This window comes from Apostichopus japonicus, chromosome 15 (assembly GCF_037975245.1).
Source record: "Apostichopus japonicus isolate 1M-3 chromosome 15, ASM3797524v1, whole genome shotgun sequence".
NCBI classification, from domain to species: domain Eukaryota; kingdom Metazoa; phylum Echinodermata; class Holothuroidea; order Aspidochirotida; family Stichopodidae; genus Apostichopus; species Apostichopus japonicus.
Genome location: NC_092575.1, coordinates 26,081,534 through 26,099,475, shown reverse-complemented (window position 1 = coordinate 26,099,475; position 17,942 = coordinate 26,081,534). Strand labels below are relative to the sequence as shown.

Genomic DNA, 17,942 nt, shown 5'->3' with positions numbered 1-17,942 from the left:
CACTCTCTCTCTTTCTTTGATTGGTTGTTAAGGCACAGGTTGTATGCTAATGAGGCTGCAGGATTAGTAAAGTATTTGTTTTATATCATGCAACAGTCAGATGTCGCCAGGGTATAAAATTATCCGTTCTGACATTCAACACCGAATGCTCATTAAATGCATTCAGCATGATCATACTAGTAATAGACATGTTCAGTTATCACAGACATGATATGATAGCTTGATGTGTACGTGCATGTTATAGGCTACATTTATGCCACCTGTGTTTATAAAAATATTCGGACGTTAGGATAGTACTGTTGATTAAAATGAAAATAATAAAAGAAAAATGCAATTAATTTACCCTATTAGTTGAAATGACATGGTATTCCTATCAATTATTTACAAGAATAGATCAGAGGTGTCTTATATTTATAATAGAAAACATCAATTAATACAAACCAACACTTCATTAGGGGAAATATATACATATAAGGTGAACTGGTTTAGAGAAAATTACTTTTGACACTTTCCACAAACGGCCAAAATTTTTGGCCGTACGAACATGAGGTATTCTTTGATGGGTTTACAGTTTTTCCAAATTTTACAATTTTCAGATGATCATATAGGTTGTATTGTAGGAATATCAGTAAGGATATGCCATGAATTTGCCACAACCCCCTCCCACCCCCAGGTAGCCAGATAGTCCTGCCATGCTAGCCATTAGCTAGTGGACAGTTTACAATATTGAGTCCTCAATCTTTTACAGTTCAATATGATTGTTCATTTGATTTCATCTTCCTGTTTTATGCTGTTGGACCCATACAGGCTGCGTGCTTCAATCAATGTGGATGCAGTGTGTTAAGGTTCTCTATTTAATCTGTTTGATACTCTTCTTAGTTTCCTACAATACAAATGTGTCCATCTCTGTCATTACAGAGCCGACTTGAAGAAAGAGCTGGAATCGGAAAGGTCAAAGGTGACAAGCATGGAGACAGAAAAGGTCAGCATGGAACAGAATTTACAGTCCGTGAAAGACAAGGAATCCGCTGGATCTGAGGTATAATTGGAATCATTGAAAGACATTCGCCCAATAATTGCTATATATTGTGATGCAGGAAGTGTAAGAAGTGTATGAAAAGTGCTATTTTTTGTCAAGTCAGCAGTTTTTACGTGTATTATTAAGCATGTCATGGCCTCATATCAGTTCCCACAGGCATGTACCTCATACAAATTTTCTATTGCAGTAATTCATTTAACATACCAGTAGCCCATTGCTTTTGGTGGAGGTCAAAGGTCATTTGGGGTCACCAGGGTCGAAATTGTGAAACCCTTTGTAAACTCGATTTCAATATTTCTGATAAGTTAATGATTTGTTGTATCTGTCATGCTGATTGTTAAAAATTGGATTGCTTAAACTTGAAAGTTGGCAGCTCTAGGGATCAGTTTAAGTTGCATCATAAAGATAAAAATGTAAACATATTTGTTTTACCGTAGAAAGTAAGTTACCTTATTAGGGTTTTATCACCCCCCCCCCTCCCGCTCCCTACCCTTCCTCTCAACCTTTTACTTTTCTGTACATTGGTTTTTGTTTCTGTAGCAGATGATGAAAGAAAATACAACTCTAACCAAAGAACTGGAAGACCTCAAGAAAAAGTTAGTAATAAATCATCTCTTTGAAACTGTCATGAAATAGTTGTTTAAGTTTCTTGTGTCACTTTTGTCTTTGCTGGACTTGATTAATGCTGGACACACAATTGTCTTTGCTGGACTTGATTAATGCTAAACATGTCAAAGTATCTGGGGTAAATGAGAAATGGAATCAGATTTATTAATTACTCCATCGTCAACCTTCACTTTGTGAAAACATCTAGCATATTGTCTCGGTTAGATAAATTATAGTTTAATCTGGTTAATACTCGTAGGCTTTGGCAGAATTGTCGACAGCGTAATACAAACAAAATACTTAGTGACTAATGGAAGTTGTCTCTTTGGTTTATTTTTCAGACTCGAAGAAGAAATGTCCCGTTTTGAGGAGGAAAAATCAGCCTTGCAGCAGACCATCAATGTTACTAATGGATTAGTAGCAGAACATGACCAGCAGGTGGAACATTACAAACAAGAGGTAAATAGATACCTACCCCTCACCACCTGCCCCCCATCCCCACCCCCTGCCCCAGGTGGAACATTACAAACAAGAGGTAGATACCTACCCCTCACCCCCACCCCCCTGCACCCCAGGTGCAACATTACAAACAAGAGGTAAATAGATACCTACCCCTCACCACCTGCCCCCAACCCACCCCCACCCTCCATTTTACCCATTTTATCTTTGTGCCCATACATGGTCTGTCTACTTCAATCCTCTCTCACAAGTTTACATTCTCAACATTTTTGTATATTATAACTGAATCGTGGCATGTGAGATACATGTGGGTGTGTCTTTTAATTTTTATAGGGTTAAGGAATGGAATCAATCCACAGATTTGTTACAAAGAGCTTTAAAGTCGATTTGTTACAAATTGCTTTATTAAATTACAGTTTGGACTGTATGAATGTTAAAAATCTGTAAGTGAAATTTTGAAAAGCCAATTTTGAGTGAATTTTAAAGTTCAATGTTTGACTGAATGTTACATTTGTTTATTTCAGGTAACAGTACTTAGAGCGGAAGTTTCAGAAGCGGGTAGTCAAAAGGAGAGAATAGAGAAGTTGGAGAATGAAAAACTGTTGTTAGAGGATAAAGTCGCCAAGCTGGAAACGTCCCTCCAAGATGTTCAACAGCAGACACAGAACAGATGGGAGAAATCGTCAAATCCAGGGGATCTTGATGAAGATGGTGAGTGGTCTGTGTAGGAGGAAAGAGAGGGAGGGAACACGGGGAAGGACGGTTGGAATTTAACATTGATATGAATTGAACTAAGGCAAAGAAATAAACTAAAATTAAACTTGTAGAAAGATGGATGATCTGGGAAGGAGCGAAAGGGGAGATAATGGTAGCGACTGATTCGGAGAGATTAGAGTTTGGGGAACTGTTGATGGAGGGAGAGGAGGAAGGCAGCTAAATGATCATCACTTATGGTTACGAAGATGTTTATCTATGGATAAAAATTAAAACAAGATTGATGTAATTGTTGAGAGATGAGCAGAGGTCTAACTTGAGGGTTATGTTACTGGTAGCATCTCTCTGGTAACTTTCCAAGTAAGTAAAATTATTTTATGTTTTACATCTTCCTCATGTGTTTGTTTATTGTTTACTGTTTACTTCTGATGTACCTCCAGGAGATCCAGCACTTTCCCAACTTCAGGAAGAAAAAGAGATGGCAGAAGGACAGGTAAGACATTGAAACTCCTCCTCCTCTGAAGGAGATGAAATGCTGCATGCCAAGTCATTATCATCAAATATTCCATCAAATATATTAGATCAGCTTTAAAGTACGTATGGTCTTTCTTTTAGTGTGTTGTTGTTGGTATCGTTTGTTGAGGAACTTGTGTGTTCCTTTGGTTCTCAACTGTACTAACAGGTCGTGATGTGGCTTGACCCTTTCAAGTCTCCTTTGGATTATCATGTACGATTGTGAGTCATTTTACAAGATGATTAAAATAACTCAAATAAAATGAAGAAGCACTCAAAATTTCACTTCTAACTATTTTATTCATTGGGCAGGTCAATTTCCTAAACTCTGTGATTGTAGACTTACAACACAAGAACGATGAACTGAGAGCAAGACTAGAGGCCATGGAGAATGGATACACACTGAACGGAAATATGGACCACGATCTCTCAGATTTAGAGTAAGTTCACCAAGTAAAATTATTACTTTTACCATGTAAACCCAGCAAGATTGGTCAATGCATTAGGGTGGTTTGACGAGCTTCTTGGAGGAGATTATAGAGTTTACGTGTTAAGTAGAAATGGATCCCACCTTCCGAATGTTTCTTTATTTTTGCTGTTTTTGTATGACTGATTTGTTCATGTTGTTTATAGACGATCATTTCTTAAGATGAAAACGAATGGTTGTGTTCATTAAGTGCCTACTGCGTGTTTTATAATGATGTTTAATTTATGGATGTAAATTTACTTTGAGGTTACCCAAAGGTTACCAAAGTGGGTTGCATATCCTTTTTTGTAATTCCTTGCAACCATATTATCTCATTAACTTTGTCATTATCTCTGAAATGTTCACTGCATCACATGGAAGTTCCAACCTCTCTTTGCAATTAACAATGTAGTAGTCTGTTTTCCTTCCTAGAGGTACACTGGGTGATTTATGAAATAACTTCATGCTTTTCACACAGCCTTGAACCAAGTAACCACGGACCTCCTCCAAGGCTCTTCTGTGACATCTGCGATGTCTTTGACCTCCACGATACCGAAGACTGCCCTCTCCAGGCCAGCTCAGATAGCCCACCCCCGAGTCAGCACCATGGTCAGAGGGGAGAGGAGAGACCGTATTGCCATACATGCGAAAGTAAGACTTGCCATCATGTTATTGAGAACCAAAGGCCCGAATCATGTCTGTTACAATAAAATAAGAAAAACGTCAGGAAAAAATGATTTCATTACAGGAAATTATTAGTTGTCATAAATTGTGGAAGGAAGGATGAAGAGATGTCAATCTCTGTCTTGTAAGAAGAAAAGATAAGAAAAGAATGTTACATGAACGTTCATTTGAAGTGCTCTGGGATAAAAAGGTGTTTACTTTTTGTGTTAGAAAGCTGTTTCTGTGATGAATCTATGAAAGTTAAGAGTTCACGACTAGGAGCATAATATTAAAGTTATAGTGTAAGAAAGAAGTTGGGTATGAAAAGGAAATGTGGTTGGAATATAGCAGGAAATTATGTACTCTTTTATAATTGAGTACCAATATGATTCTAAACCCTAGGTATCAAATCTGACTGGTTGGAGGTAGACAATCAAGTACTATAAGTGTGTGAATGGTTTTACAGGTACCAAACTTGGCAAGGGTCAGGGGGTGTGAATGGCTTTACAGGTATCAAACTTGGCATGGGTCAGGGGGTGTGAATGGCTTTACAGGTATCAAACTTGGCAGTGATCAGGGGTAGACCATGGTGTATTCTGTTAGTGTCAAAGGGGCTATGTAGGCATCAACTCTGTTGGTGATCAGGAGATCTACTATTAGTCTGATGTCTGAGCAGGGTTTTCAAATTGATGGGGCTTGTAATCAAACTGAAGGGATATCTAGTGCTACAGTTTGTGATTTGAAATAAAAATCAGTCAGCCAAATTCTCCTGCTAATCACTCAAATTAAAGGAAAGCTTGTTCTGACAGTGGGTGAGATATTTTGAAGTCAGTGAAGTGGAAATTAATTCTCTCTTGGCCTGTACCTCTAACTCAACATCTCAAGTGACTTTTTTTAGTAAAAGAGTTGCCTGGTTTGCTTTAGCACCATCTGTTTCCTTTTCTCAAACACATTCAAACTTTGACGTTTTATTGTATCTCTGTTTTGCTGTGATATATTTAACTAAATTAATTGTGATTTGGTTGTTTTTTTTTGCATCCATCTCACTTGAACTGTTACCATGATATTGTGACATCGGTCTCAACGTCTGTGGTGCATCCTATTCATTGCTTTCAAAGTCATCATACTGGATATTAGATACTTCTTTGACTGGATTCAGACTTCATATAAACATTGAATATTAAACTGTTTTAATTAAAGTGATTAAGGAAATAGACATTTCGATGATGGGTTTAGTTAGATACTTCTTTGGCTGGATTCAGACTTCATATAAACATTGGATATAAAACAATTTTAATTAAAGTGGTTAAGGAAATGGACATATAGATGATGGGTTTAGTTAGATACTTCTTTGACTGGATTCAGACTTCATATCAACATTGGATGTAAAACCTTACTAATTAAAGCAGTTAAGGAAATGGACATTTTGATGATGGGTTTAGTTAGATACTTCTTTTGCTGGATTCAGACTACATATAATCTTTGCTGTTATTATGTATGAATGTGAGTTGATTAACTAATTATAACTAATCAAGTGACAAGTGATAAAGGTGATCAATTTATCCACTCTGAACAGACAGGCCAAATTCATCATCATCATCAACTACCTTGCCTTGAAAGAGCATTCAAGGTTTTTTTTGTTTTGTTTATTGCATATTTTAACAGAAAACTCTCTTCAAAAGCAAAGCATGAAACAGAAACAATGTGACCAGCACTCACAATGTTTCTTTAATCCTCTTTTGCTTTTTCACAAAAGCAACACTGAAATTCCTATCTTAAATAGAATATTCTATAGACAAATCCTGCACTGACATCTCTATTTTTTTTTTTTTTACTTATTTTCCTCTTTTTCAGTCTTCGGTCATTGGACAGAAAACTGTGATGATGAGCAGACCTACTAATTCTTGCCTCTTCTTCTTATCTCTCTGTTGCCACCTCCGCTCCTGCTACTGCAACTTGAGAAAATACGCTCTGATTGGTTGGCTTGGAATTGAAAAAAAAACAAAAGACTGCAGTAGTTTGCTGGTGCCTTATGTACAGTTGTTTACGTCTGCTTTTCCTTCTGGATGACGAGCGTTTTGTGGAGTTTATTGAAGCGCTTCCCCGTAGAGACGTTTGTCTTCATGTTAAAATCCACTGTATACTATTCCTAGTTTCATCAACTTTTTGAAGTATTTTCTTTCTATTTCTATGCTATCATAAAGTAAAAAATTGCCAAAATTACACAAAATAATCCCAAAAATATGTAAAGTTTGCTGACAATCTTCTGATGTTATTCCAAAGATGGTTTAGGGCATTTGTAGCCCTAATATATTTACTTCCTTATATTTTCTAAGAATTTGATGTGAGACTCATTTTTTCACCAAAAGTGATCATAAATTTCTGATCTATAGGGGTAATAAATAAAAAAATCCTGTGACAATCTTCAGTTGGCTAGCATGAGTAAATACTGGGGAAGTAGCATGCTTGTGTATCTTTAACATAGAATTGCCAGTGGTTACAAAAAGTATGTTGCTTTTGTAGGCAAACATCGTTTTTTGTTGTTGACACGATTGCTGTTGTTTGCTAGATTATTGGCATACATTTTTCAGTGCACTGTTTTCCGATATCTTGCTTTTCGAAATTGAATGCATGTAAACATTTATTGATTTGGTACAAGATTTTATAGCTGATTAATAACGGTAACAGCATGGCCTGAAGTTTTCATAAGGCTGTCATGTTGTTCATTCCAAACAAAAATGAAAGTAAAAATGTAAAGACAAAAAAATTATGGATTTGAAGGAAAAATATGCAGCATCATATCTGGGGTGTTATTAAAATAGTAAGCACTTTTTTGAACAAATTTCCAAACAGTTTGTGGAAAGAAAGATGTCAGGACTCTTCTGGTAAAAGAGTTCATTTAGTATGAGATGTAAAGATGGGAACTGTGGTGTGTTTGGTCACTGTTGAATGTTATGTATTACTGTTTCAATTGAGATTGGAAGGTGCGTTACTCTGCGAAGTGGTTTGGTAACGATTGTAAGCGCAGAATTTGATTTTTAAGAAGAGTATGGTCAATTGTTTTTGGTTGTGAAATCGAAAATTGGCTAAAATGAAATATGAATAAACTCATGCCATTGGTGCAGTTGTTAGTAGGTTTCCCACCTCAAAACCTGAAGTAATGTATATCATTTAATCTCAGAGATTATCACAAGATTTCAAGTCCAAACATATTCGAGTACAAGCATGTTAATATTCAATAAACATTGTGGCAGTTGTATTTCATGCAGGATGTGAGCAAACAAACGTGTGTTATATTTGAAGATGATGACATCAGTTCAAAGTGTGGCTGTGTGTGCTATGTAAAAATTGTGTGCTTGTGAGGAACACAACAAGCATGTAACTTCTTTAAGTTATATTAAGCCACCCTGTGGAATCTAAGTGTATTTTGTGGATATAAATATATCGGGACTTAAACGCAGCTTTTGGGCAATTGTTTGACTACTTTACCAAACCTACCAAGTTGGATGTCAACGTAAAAGGGTCAAATTACATCATATTTCTGGATTTTAACTTGGGGGAAAAAATGGCCATAAGAGTACTTGTAATTAAGAGAAATTATGTAAAATGAGATAAAATAGAATATATTCCATTCTTTCTGATGCTGGAAATTTTAGTGGAAAGTACTTGTTCTAATGATTGTGAATTCAATGTGGTTTAATTGCGTCACCTTCTTCATGTTTGTAACCTTAGCAGTACTTTACGTCCATTTTTGGTGTATAGTCATCTATTTGTAACTCGTAATGTACTCTTCTCTCATTCTTTGGTATCAAGTATAAAAAAAAAAAAGAGTTAAATATAAAAACAAAACTTTAAAACTATGCAGGGCTGTAAATGTGATGTACTTTAACCAGTGTTTAAGTAATTAGATATGTTAAATACTGAATTTGTGAATATTAAATGTTCATCTGATATTAAAAAAAAAAAAATAAAAGCAGTTGTAATTAATTCGAAACAAAAACAAAAGAATATGGTATTTCAATATTTTTTCTCTCTATTGCTTCAGAAATTTTGCAGAAAGGAATGTTAGCTTTCATTATTGATTCTAGCATAGCTTAAACAGTTTGGAGACTTGGCCTGATAAAATTATTATTTTTGTAATCAATGAAATATAACTGTTTTTAAGTTTCATTTCTTCACCAAGAAGCCTTTAGCTTCTTTGTTTTGACTTCAAGTATGATAAATTCTTCCAAAATAGAACTCCTTTTGTTAGCAAATGTTTAATAAAATTTTTTTTTTTTTTTTTTTGTTCAAAATAACCATCAGAACCAGTTGCAATTTTGTATAATTTAAAATGTTGAATAGCTGATTAATTTATTTTGTATATATTTAACAATGCTTTGAGTTACAGAGTTAATTTTGTTACAATCGCTGGTTTGAACAGGGAACTGCTTCTCTGTCAAGAGTACCATTTCCCTGGTTTGAAAGGATAAAGAAAAATATGTTCATAAAACTTTCTTCATTTGCCCAAAGCTTGCTGCTCAATGGGGTTTGGTTAGGGTGGGAAAGAGATGGAAAGGGAGGCTTTAAGTTCATGTGGTTTGGTTAGGGTGGGTAGGGGGAGGCTTTAAGTTGAGGGGGTTTGGTTAGGGTGGGAAGGGAGGCTTTAAGTTTGTCGTAAGTGTGATAGCCGTTGTTTTCTAAATAAAGAGTACCATTGATAAATGCTAGAGTACTATCCATTGCTACCGTCAATATTATGTTGTACTGCAAATACGTATAAACAAAACTAACCCCGATTTATTTACTTTTTAAAGACTTCTACACATTGATATATATAGGTTTATTTAGTTGTATTTAGTTGAAGTGATTAAATTCAGTACGTGTAATGGCTATGCTTAAGACTTAAAATAATTGAAATAAAACTTATGCTTGGTTGAAACTAGACTTTTTATTTATGTACTGCCCTTGTGCTTTCACTGTTAACTTGAGTATAAAGCAGAATGGCAGACTGGAGTAAAAAGATTAGGTAATTCAAGGGTGCTTCAAAAATCCATATTCACCTGTTTCGACTTTGTAAATACAATTGTTTATATCATGTCTTGATTCCTTTGTGTTTTCATTAATGCTTTCCTAAATAATTCCACTAAATTAGTGGAATAATCCACGAAAGTGTCTCAAAATATAAAGTTAATGTTTCGTTGTCTCACTTTGGCAATTTTCAGGTGTTTCGGTTCAGGCTTTGTAGATTAAAATTGTGATTGAAAAATTGATTTCGATTTGACTTGCGAACACATCAACTACAGTGTCTGTCAGTGCAGCTACATATGCTTAACACAGTACGCGAACTTGGAGTGGACATGCGAAGTTACCATACAACCACTATACATACATTATACATCAAGCCAAGAATGGCTGTCTGTATACATACAAGGGTTAGATGCTAAGGCCAAGAATGGCCACCTCTATGCTTACAAGGGTTAGATGCTAAAGGTCACCTGTATATGACACATTCTGAATAAATACACCAAAACAATTCAAAACGAGTAGAAAGATAATTTTTTAAGAACAATACTGAGTATTTAATATTCTACCACACACACATACAATGACAAGGTACTGCAAATGGATATGATAATTACAATACTCTCAAATACTTCTCTTTCACTGACTAGAAAGTACTTTAAATTAAACAAGGTCAATTAAAGGAAGTTAATCCCATAGGTAAGATGGTAATTGAGAAATAATGTACCTTGAATGCTAAAAAGAAATAAAGTTATTCCAGTTAAGTACAGTAGTAATTTATACAAGGCCCTGCTACCTGCCCTCCCCCACCTCCAAAATAAATAAATAAAAAGTTCTGCATATGATTGCCATTTTGCAGAAATTTGTTTACTTTAGCGAGTTCATTTGGTTGTGATCATTGTTTGTAATAAACTGAACAAGCTAAAACAATTGTCAAGCTAAAGATTGAATATGAAATTTCAAGTGATTCTGATGAAGCTGTAGCTTTTGTTTGCAGACACAAGACCAAACAAACAATGACTAGTTGTACACTAACGGTTTCCCTTGTTTTGTTTCAAATGAAACTACATCTTTAAGCCAATGAAGGGGCACAAATAACACAGACTTTGATTTCTTCATTGGCAACTTTTATAAAATAGTCGATGATTACCAGAGTAAACATAATATTGACAGCCAGTTAACATTACAGACAATCTTACAATAGCCAGAGAGACAAACAAACATATTGATGTAATATTTCAGACACTATTCCAACCAGCAGCTTCGAGAATAAAAAAAACAAAGATTTTCTGAAAGTTTTAAACATCACCAAAACAAAACTGTGCCTAAAGTTATCCCTTAAACATTCACTTCCCTGACACCCAATATTGAATCACTGTAACAATATCATATTACTGGAACAGCTTGTCAATTTTCCACTTTACTCACAAAGTGGATTTCATGGTAAATTTGACAACACATTGAATTTTTGACTTGGTCTTCAATTTTCAATCCCCCTCAACTACACAATCTACCCTCCCCCCTTCCATCCAAAAATGTGAGAAAAAAAAGCACCATGTAGATAAAACAAAAGTGGTACTCTTTTAAAAGCCAAGAGGAATTAGACTAGCATAATTAAAAATGATACAGAAAAAATTAAAAATGTGGACTAATCATTTTATGCTAGTTAATTTATTGATATATCCATATAATCATACAATATAGCTATAGATTGCAGTTTGTTCCAAAGAACCTCTCACAGAGAAAGAACAGAAAGCAAGGGGATACACTGACATAAGGGATATGCATCATATCCCAATTCATCAAAGAAATACTTCTTTCCTTTGTTGTCTGGCTCTCTTTATGGCATGGACCCTCTTCTGCCTGTCCACAGCTTTGTTACCCATCGTCTGTGTTAGAGGTGGCAGGGATATAGTGTCTTTAATGAAAGCTGTCGCTGGCCTGTGGAGTAATATCAAAGAAAATGAACCTCTTCTTAAAAGAAAATATATATTTTGTCCGGCTGATAGTTTCATAAAACAAGAGTGGTTCGTTTCTTGGAGGTGTTAACTTCCAAAGTAATTGCTAAACTTGTATCGATGGTCTGGGGAGTAACAGAACAGAATGCAAACTCACACAAAAGTTAGCTTGCTCAAAATTTAGTTTCCAAACTTGCTGTCCTAAAAGTTTTGACACTCAGAATTCAGTATTAAGCTCATGGGCAGGGATAAGTTAAAAGAGATATAAATGTGTTGGGCAAAGGACGAAAGATCCCTGAAGGTAGCAGGAATATCAAAGGATGGACCATGGGTGACCATATTCATTTAATCTGTGTAGCAGCATAAATATTTGGGAAATTATGATTTGATTGCTTTTAGACTTACTGTACTGTTTGTAACCTTTGTAGTCTTTTCAGGACCAAAATAATCAGTAAATAGCCAGGCTTTAGTCTTGAGGTCAAAATCATTAGTGGTTAAAAGCATACCAAAGATTAACTCTTATTTGGACAGATAAAATAGTATTGAAGTGGACTGCTGCAAAAGCAGTGTAAGTATTTAATGATATTTTTAAAAGATATGAATGAGAATAATTTTAATCAAACAACTTTTAAGTCCAAGCAGACAAACACACAAAAAAATGGCTTGTTACATTAGTTTGCATCAAGTTTTAAGTTTCCTCTTTGTAAGAAAAATAAGTCAAATGTTTAAGGAATGTATGATTCTGAATACATGAATGATTAAATATCATATTGGGAATGTTGCAAATAAACTTACAATTTCTTGGACTGATTTTGTAGAGCAACTCTTGGAAGCTTCCCTTTTCTGTTGAGGAAAGAGACAAAAAATAGTCAATATAACACGACATAGACAAAAGGTAAATATGACACTAAAAATAGAAACTTTTTAATTAAATTAATATACCACTGAAAATTAAAAATCACATAATTTGACAGTAAAGATATCAGGCTTATACAAAACAAACAATACATGACATGCAGTCTTAGAGTAATTAACAAACACTGAAAAGTGCAAATATTTGATTTCAAAACTGATAATCCTTATTAAATAATTGACACTGAAAACAGAATTTTTTTTGTTCCAACTAGAAAACTAACGGTACAATGCATGTACTTGGCAGTCAAATATGAGATATGGAATGCCACTAAGAACTGCACATGTAGAATAAGCAGCGATGCATTTAATGTCAAATGCAACCTACTTGATCACATCAACTCAGTTTCCATTTTGACAACTTGAGTGATCAATTCAGCACTGTCTCAAACAAGTAGGAATGAGGTAGCCCATACACCTTTCACTTTCAGATGTATTAAAGCTCAATGTATCACATATATAAAGGAGTAGCTTGTAATTATTCAAATACATGTAAAGTACAAAATATGCAAAGTGAATGAGATAACTGCTCAATGTCTAAATGTACACCAAACTGTTCATGATAACCAGTTTTCAGAGTTTGAGTTGTACCGAGATAATCTCACGAGGACATGTTCATGTGTCAAGGTGTTTACATCACTTACATTTCTTGAGGTGCATCAGATGCCACGTATGCCTTAGCCAGGAGATAAGCATCTGGTGTCCACTTGTGGGAATACAGCACATCCTTTAAATCTGATTTCAGTCTCAATAACTGAAAGATAAATTGATGGAAAACAGAATATTGATATAGAATATTATAAGATAAATAGAAATTACAAATATCAATATTTAGTAATTAAAATAGAACATATCCAGAACTTGAAGAAATTCCAAATCAGATTTAGATGTGAATAACTCTGACAAAAACTATAGCTCACTTTGAAAGACATGCTGATTCTATTCGGTTTGATAACCCAAGTTCCATGAATGTGTGGCTCATGCACTGAAGGAAGCATTGAGAGGCTGTAAACATGATGTTTGCTTTAGGTGACCTCTACATGACCTTTCGGCCACCATTACAACTGACATTTCACAATGTGATTAAAGACTGTATTACAGCCTCACTGAATGACATAGAAAAGTGGTCTTCACTTTGGGAATCTGTAAGAGCAGCAGCAACATTTCAGAATGATTCTGAAGGTAAATGTCACAGAAGTGGAACTTCCTGGGACACAAATAACTCACCACAAAAGAGTAAGAAAAGATGGAGCATTGAGTGTTTCAGATTTGTTGCAGAGAATTTTCAGATGAGAGCAGCCCTCCCCCCCCCCCCACCCACAAAAAAAAATAAAAAAAATAAAAACCCTGACCTGACCTGATAAAGAACACTTTGTCCTCCAGCCCAATGTCCATTTGTTAGTATATTTTCTGATATATTATTTCAACTTACGTCGTGTTGCAAACTTTCGTTCGATTCGTGCAGCCTCATTATTATCAGTTCACATTCCTCCATCGTTGGCTGGCGGGGATGAGAGTCGTTTGGTCTCTGCACCTTCAGGGGATGGACGCTGACCGGCACCAAGTGATCCCGGGAAGAATCAACACTTGGACTTGTCTGTTGACCAGTTTCAAAGCTGATTGGCCTATTATAGGATTGAAAAACAATATATACAGTAAAAGATCCATAAATGAAATAAAGCCTCGGTCCTTGTCGACTATCTATGAGATGTGGTGCTAATGAGTAGATTCTTCCTGGATCCTTGAGTATGTTGCTTTGGTGTCAGTGAAAACTGTGAATGTGAGCTTGCTAATCCTTCAACTGATGAGCGGCTCAGTTTGCTTTTGAACTTCTAAGAATAATATCACATAAGTTTGAAAATATGATGGAACTGGTTGGGAAATATCATCAAACTCTTTGAAATGAACTAAGTAATTAATTACTTCAATACTTATATAATCCATTTTGATAAGCTCAGCTCGCATTTCCCACTCAACTGTGTACAATAGTTTCTTCATCAAACGCATAACGAATATAGATGCAATGAAATGTTAATAACATTTAAAAACCATTGGGCTTATTTTTTGCAACAATGGTAACTGCTTTTTGCAACAATGTTGTACTGATACTGTTGCATACTATACAGTGTCACTTAGAGCATTGATGAACAAGTGGTCATTACATCAAACAGTATTAGATAAACTTTTCACATGGTACAGGTACTCTCTTACATATACTTTTATGACACAAGCCACAATCACTTCTGGGCAAAACTCACCTCTTTTCTAATGTTTCAGTTAGTCTCTGTTGCAGGAAGGCATTACCATTCCTGCTATCTTGTAATGTAGCTGTTAATTCTTTCACTTTTTCCTCCAGGAACATGGACTTTAATTGGTCAAATTTTTGTGCTGAAAAGTATAACAGTGTGGGAAAAATATGTTACCATTCTTATACAGACCATACCCCTTACATGGATTCTGCCTGGGGCAGCACTCCTCTTTTATCAAATGAGTCTGAGCCAATGAGTCTTCCATGAAGTTTAATGGCCCTAACTAGATGCCCTATATAGTAGATGCCCTATAAAGTAGATGCCCAATATGGTAAGTATTTAAGAAATATATTGCTCTGGTGGTTTAACTGACCAATGAATAAATTTGAGAAGACATTTAGTTAAAACTGTTTATCAATTCTGTAGTGTCCAAAAGTATTGATAAGGGAGTAGGAAATGGAATATGACTTGATTACACAGTCTCATGAAGAGTCAAATCACATAGATATAACTTCAGTTATCAAAAGTATCACAATATAACAAATGACAGAACTCTATTTTCTTACCTTGAGATGGGGAAGACATTTTACTCCTAGCTTTGCTGGACTTCTGACTTTCAATTGATGACTGGGTAGACTCTAAAAGATGAAGGGATGTGTCAATCAGAAAACTGTCTCTTATTCCTATACATGAACTGGTTTGAAATGGCAAAGAACTTTCTACCCGTAACACGATTTCAAAATATGTTAATATTCCAGTCAGTTTTCCTTTGTTAAATTTCTACTACAAACATGTACATGAATGTATCACTTGAATAGAAAATGTATCCTTCATAGAAAATCATTAAACTTTCACAGCATGTTTCCAACAATAATTCACAAGTTCACTATACTTGTACGTTGTATGGTTTGAAATAAATTTGAATGGATCATGAACTTTGCAAAACTTAGCAATGCTTCTCCTATCAGATTTGCTGAAGTAAAACTAATCTTTTCTTACCTAATCCCGATGATGTTGACTATATCAAGTTTCTTAGAGATGTCATAAACGATTTACTGAATGTTCTTACCTTTTTTGGGTGTATCTTCTCTTGCCATAATTGCCTTAAATTGTAGCTCTGAAATGGTACAAGTAAAAACAAATAGTGTGCCATTTAATTTAACAACTTTTACATCATTTTAATTAAAACTTTCATTCAGGAAATCTCTAGTGCTCATTTTTCCTCCAGTAAATTCTTGTTATATAAAAACAAAGCAACAGTTTCCCCACGAGACACTTAAGAGGACTATGATGCTTGCAACAACAATCCTCTCATGTAACCAAACATGTATGGTATACTTAATGATAGAGGGAAAAAGTAGAACAATTTATGAAACCATTCTCTGCCTTTGGCTGATTCATGGAAGTTAAACCTACCTTTATTTTCTGTCTTCAAATTTTCAATTTCTTCATGTAGACTTTCCAGTACCTCGCGGTGATGACGTTTCAAAAAATCTATACTTTTTTCAAGATGAACTAATTTGGTAGCTGGGTCCATATCCCCTGATACTGATGTACCATCTAATGTATCTGTGTCATACTGTCTCCCATGAAAGTTTGAGGGTTGAGGCAGCACTTGTATGTGGTCCTTTAAGAAAGGTCTGGGATACCTTGCTTTATCTAATGTCTGTATACGAGGCCATTGAGGTAAGTTCTGCAATGGTGGCAAGCTCATGGATGTAACTGCTTGGGTCTCCATATTGGTTTTTCCCAGGCTTAATTAAAGCCCCACAGAAAGGATAAATGTATTCTACAGGTAAGTTTTAAAGGTTCATATGCTATACCTATTTCCTCTTGTGCCCCTTGGATTAAAAGGTCATTTTGGAAAATCTGAAACAGACAATAATAGAGAAAACTCTTTTAAGAAAACAGAAACATATCTGCACTGAACAGCAAGAGGCAGTCTGAGTGTATGCAGCAATATGAAACAAAACAAAATAAATTAAATTCATCTACCAGTAGCATGGTGGGCTCATAATTGACGCACTTAAGGCTTGGATTGACGATGTCGGTCAACATAAAATCAAAATCACTGAACTGCATGCATTTTTCATATGTGTAGTTCCTCAGAAATGTAATGATCTCAAAATATTTATTGTTCTGTGCCTATGCAACGTACAATTGAGAAGAATTTGACCACAAAATGTCTGCTGTGTCAAGTTCTTTCATACCCCTAAATTGACACATTCGTCGATAAGCTAACTGTAGTGTAGGCCTAAGTATACATCAATTGACTTTGGATGCTGTTTGCTATGCTCTGAACCTCTAAGCTCAGACAGGTCAGGTCCCAGAGAGTAGTGGTATCATATTGAAGTAATTTTGGTTATTTTTTGGGAGTAAGATTTCCCAATGTCAAATAAACGTGGAAAACTGGGGGGAGGGAGTTAAAAGCTTAAAAAATACCACAATTTGGTCAGCAAATAGCTGAAATGAATTCAAACTCATGAAATATGTAATTCTGCTTGACTGCAAAAAGTTTAGGTGGCCTACTGTATCGTTGCTAGTAATAACTGAAGGTGCGTCAATTACGGGGGTGCGTCAATTATGAAGCCTTTACTATACCAGTAGGCTTGCCTATATCATACAATTGTTATAAACTGATTAAAGTTTTGATATATAAATGTTTATTATCAGCCTAGGTTGATATCCTCACACCAAAAATCTTGCATCAACTAATTCACACAGATATTTGTAAAACGAACAAAATTAAAACTGACTTTGCAGACCTAAATGCCATTAACATGTAACATATAATTTGCCCTCAATTGGTTTAAGATAATAAGAATGTTTAACTTAAATTAGGCCTAGAGTAGGATTTGTGGTAAACTGTTGTCCAATCTTCATGTGTGTTCAACCAAGGCTTGTTGCGAACTAGCTTAGGTTAACTTGACTGTAATTCTAATCGATCTTCCTAATTTCCTGATCCGTGGAATATAACTAGGCCTAGCCTATGGTTAGGCTAAGCTAATTTTAGCAAAACTAGGTTTGGCCTGGCTAAAACACAACAGGTCTAAAGACACACACAACGCTGGCCTAATTTACGTTTGCTAGCCTATTTCTTCACAAAATTATCATAAATTAACGTACATACAAGAAATACCGTAAAGGCTGTAAGTGTACCTCTTAGGTTAATAGTTTTTAATGTCCTATCGGTCCCGATTGTTGGTCTAGTAATTTGTTGTACAAGAAATCATTTTTCGTGCACACTAGGTGAGTTGCCGTATTTGTCAGGGGTGCAATGTATACATCTCGTTAAAGCTAATATTTATCTCTAACCAAATATGTGTGTCCAGTATGCTAATTTATGTTGCTATGTGACG

General features: G+C 35.2%; 2 protein-coding genes across 15 annotated transcripts in view; one reads left to right on the top strand and one right to left on the bottom strand.

The window, feature by feature from the left end:
- LOC139981495 (uncharacterized) overlaps positions 1-9,537 on the top strand; it is a 100,720-nt gene extending 91,183 nt beyond the window's left edge. For 10 of the 12 annotated variants that reach the window (XM_071993920.1, XM_071993913.1, XM_071993909.1 and 7 more), the window contains 8 exons: positions 919-1,039; positions 1,580-1,635; positions 1,987-2,104; positions 2,629-2,815; positions 3,259-3,311; positions 3,644-3,771; positions 4,276-4,448; positions 6,315-9,537. In XM_071993920.1, the coding sequence (XP_071850021.1) occupies positions 919-1,039; positions 1,580-1,635; positions 1,987-2,104; positions 2,629-2,815; positions 3,259-3,311; positions 3,644-3,771; positions 4,276-4,448; positions 6,315-6,361 (883 nt within the window). In that variant the 3' untranslated portion in view covers positions 6,362-9,537. Of the gene's footprint in view, positions 1-918; positions 1,040-1,579; positions 1,636-1,986; positions 2,105-2,220; positions 2,242-2,628; positions 2,816-3,258; positions 3,312-3,643; positions 3,772-4,275; positions 4,449-6,314 lie in introns of all 12 variants that reach the window. The other 2 variants (XM_071993910.1, XM_071993911.1) reach the window with 2 other exon arrangements.
- Positions 9,538-9,997: 460 nt separating this feature from the next.
- On the bottom strand, positions 9,998-17,895 carry LOC139981496 (uncharacterized). 3 transcript variants are annotated; one of them, XM_071993924.1, is made up of 9 exons: positions 17,743-17,895; positions 16,000-16,452; positions 15,653-15,700; positions 15,150-15,221; positions 14,593-14,722; positions 13,767-13,959; positions 12,979-13,088; positions 12,218-12,265; positions 9,998-11,405 (listed from the first exon to the last, which is right to left on the bottom strand). In XM_071993924.1, the coding sequence occupies exons 2-9, from the start codon at positions 16,319-16,321 to the stop codon at positions 11,267-11,269; spliced, it is 1,062 nt and encodes a 353-aa protein (XP_071850025.1). In that variant the 5' UTR covers positions 16,322-16,452; positions 17,743-17,895; the 3' UTR covers positions 9,998-11,266. The 3 variants fall into 3 exon arrangements, with proteins under 3 accessions (XP_071850025.1, XP_071850026.1, XP_071850027.1); XM_071993925.1 differs by having other exon boundaries at positions 17,710-17,845; XM_071993926.1 differs by having other exon boundaries at positions 17,714-17,833.
- Between the last annotated feature and the right edge of the window lie 47 nt (positions 17,896-17,942).

Excerpts from the sequence above, each read along its gene's own strand:
- LOC139981496 (XM_071993924.1), bottom strand. The coding sequence starts at position 16,321 with ATGGAGACCCAAGCAGTTACATCCATGAGCTTGCCACCATTGCAGAAC. Across the intron at positions 15,222-15,652 it reads AGAAGATACACCCAAAAAAG|AGTCTACCCAGTCATCAATT; the intron begins GTAAGAACATTC and ends TTCATCTTTTAG. Across the intron at positions 14,723-15,149 it reads AATGTCTTCCCCATCTCAAG|CACAAAAATTTGACCAATTA; the intron begins GTAAGAAAATAG and ends TATACTTTTCAG.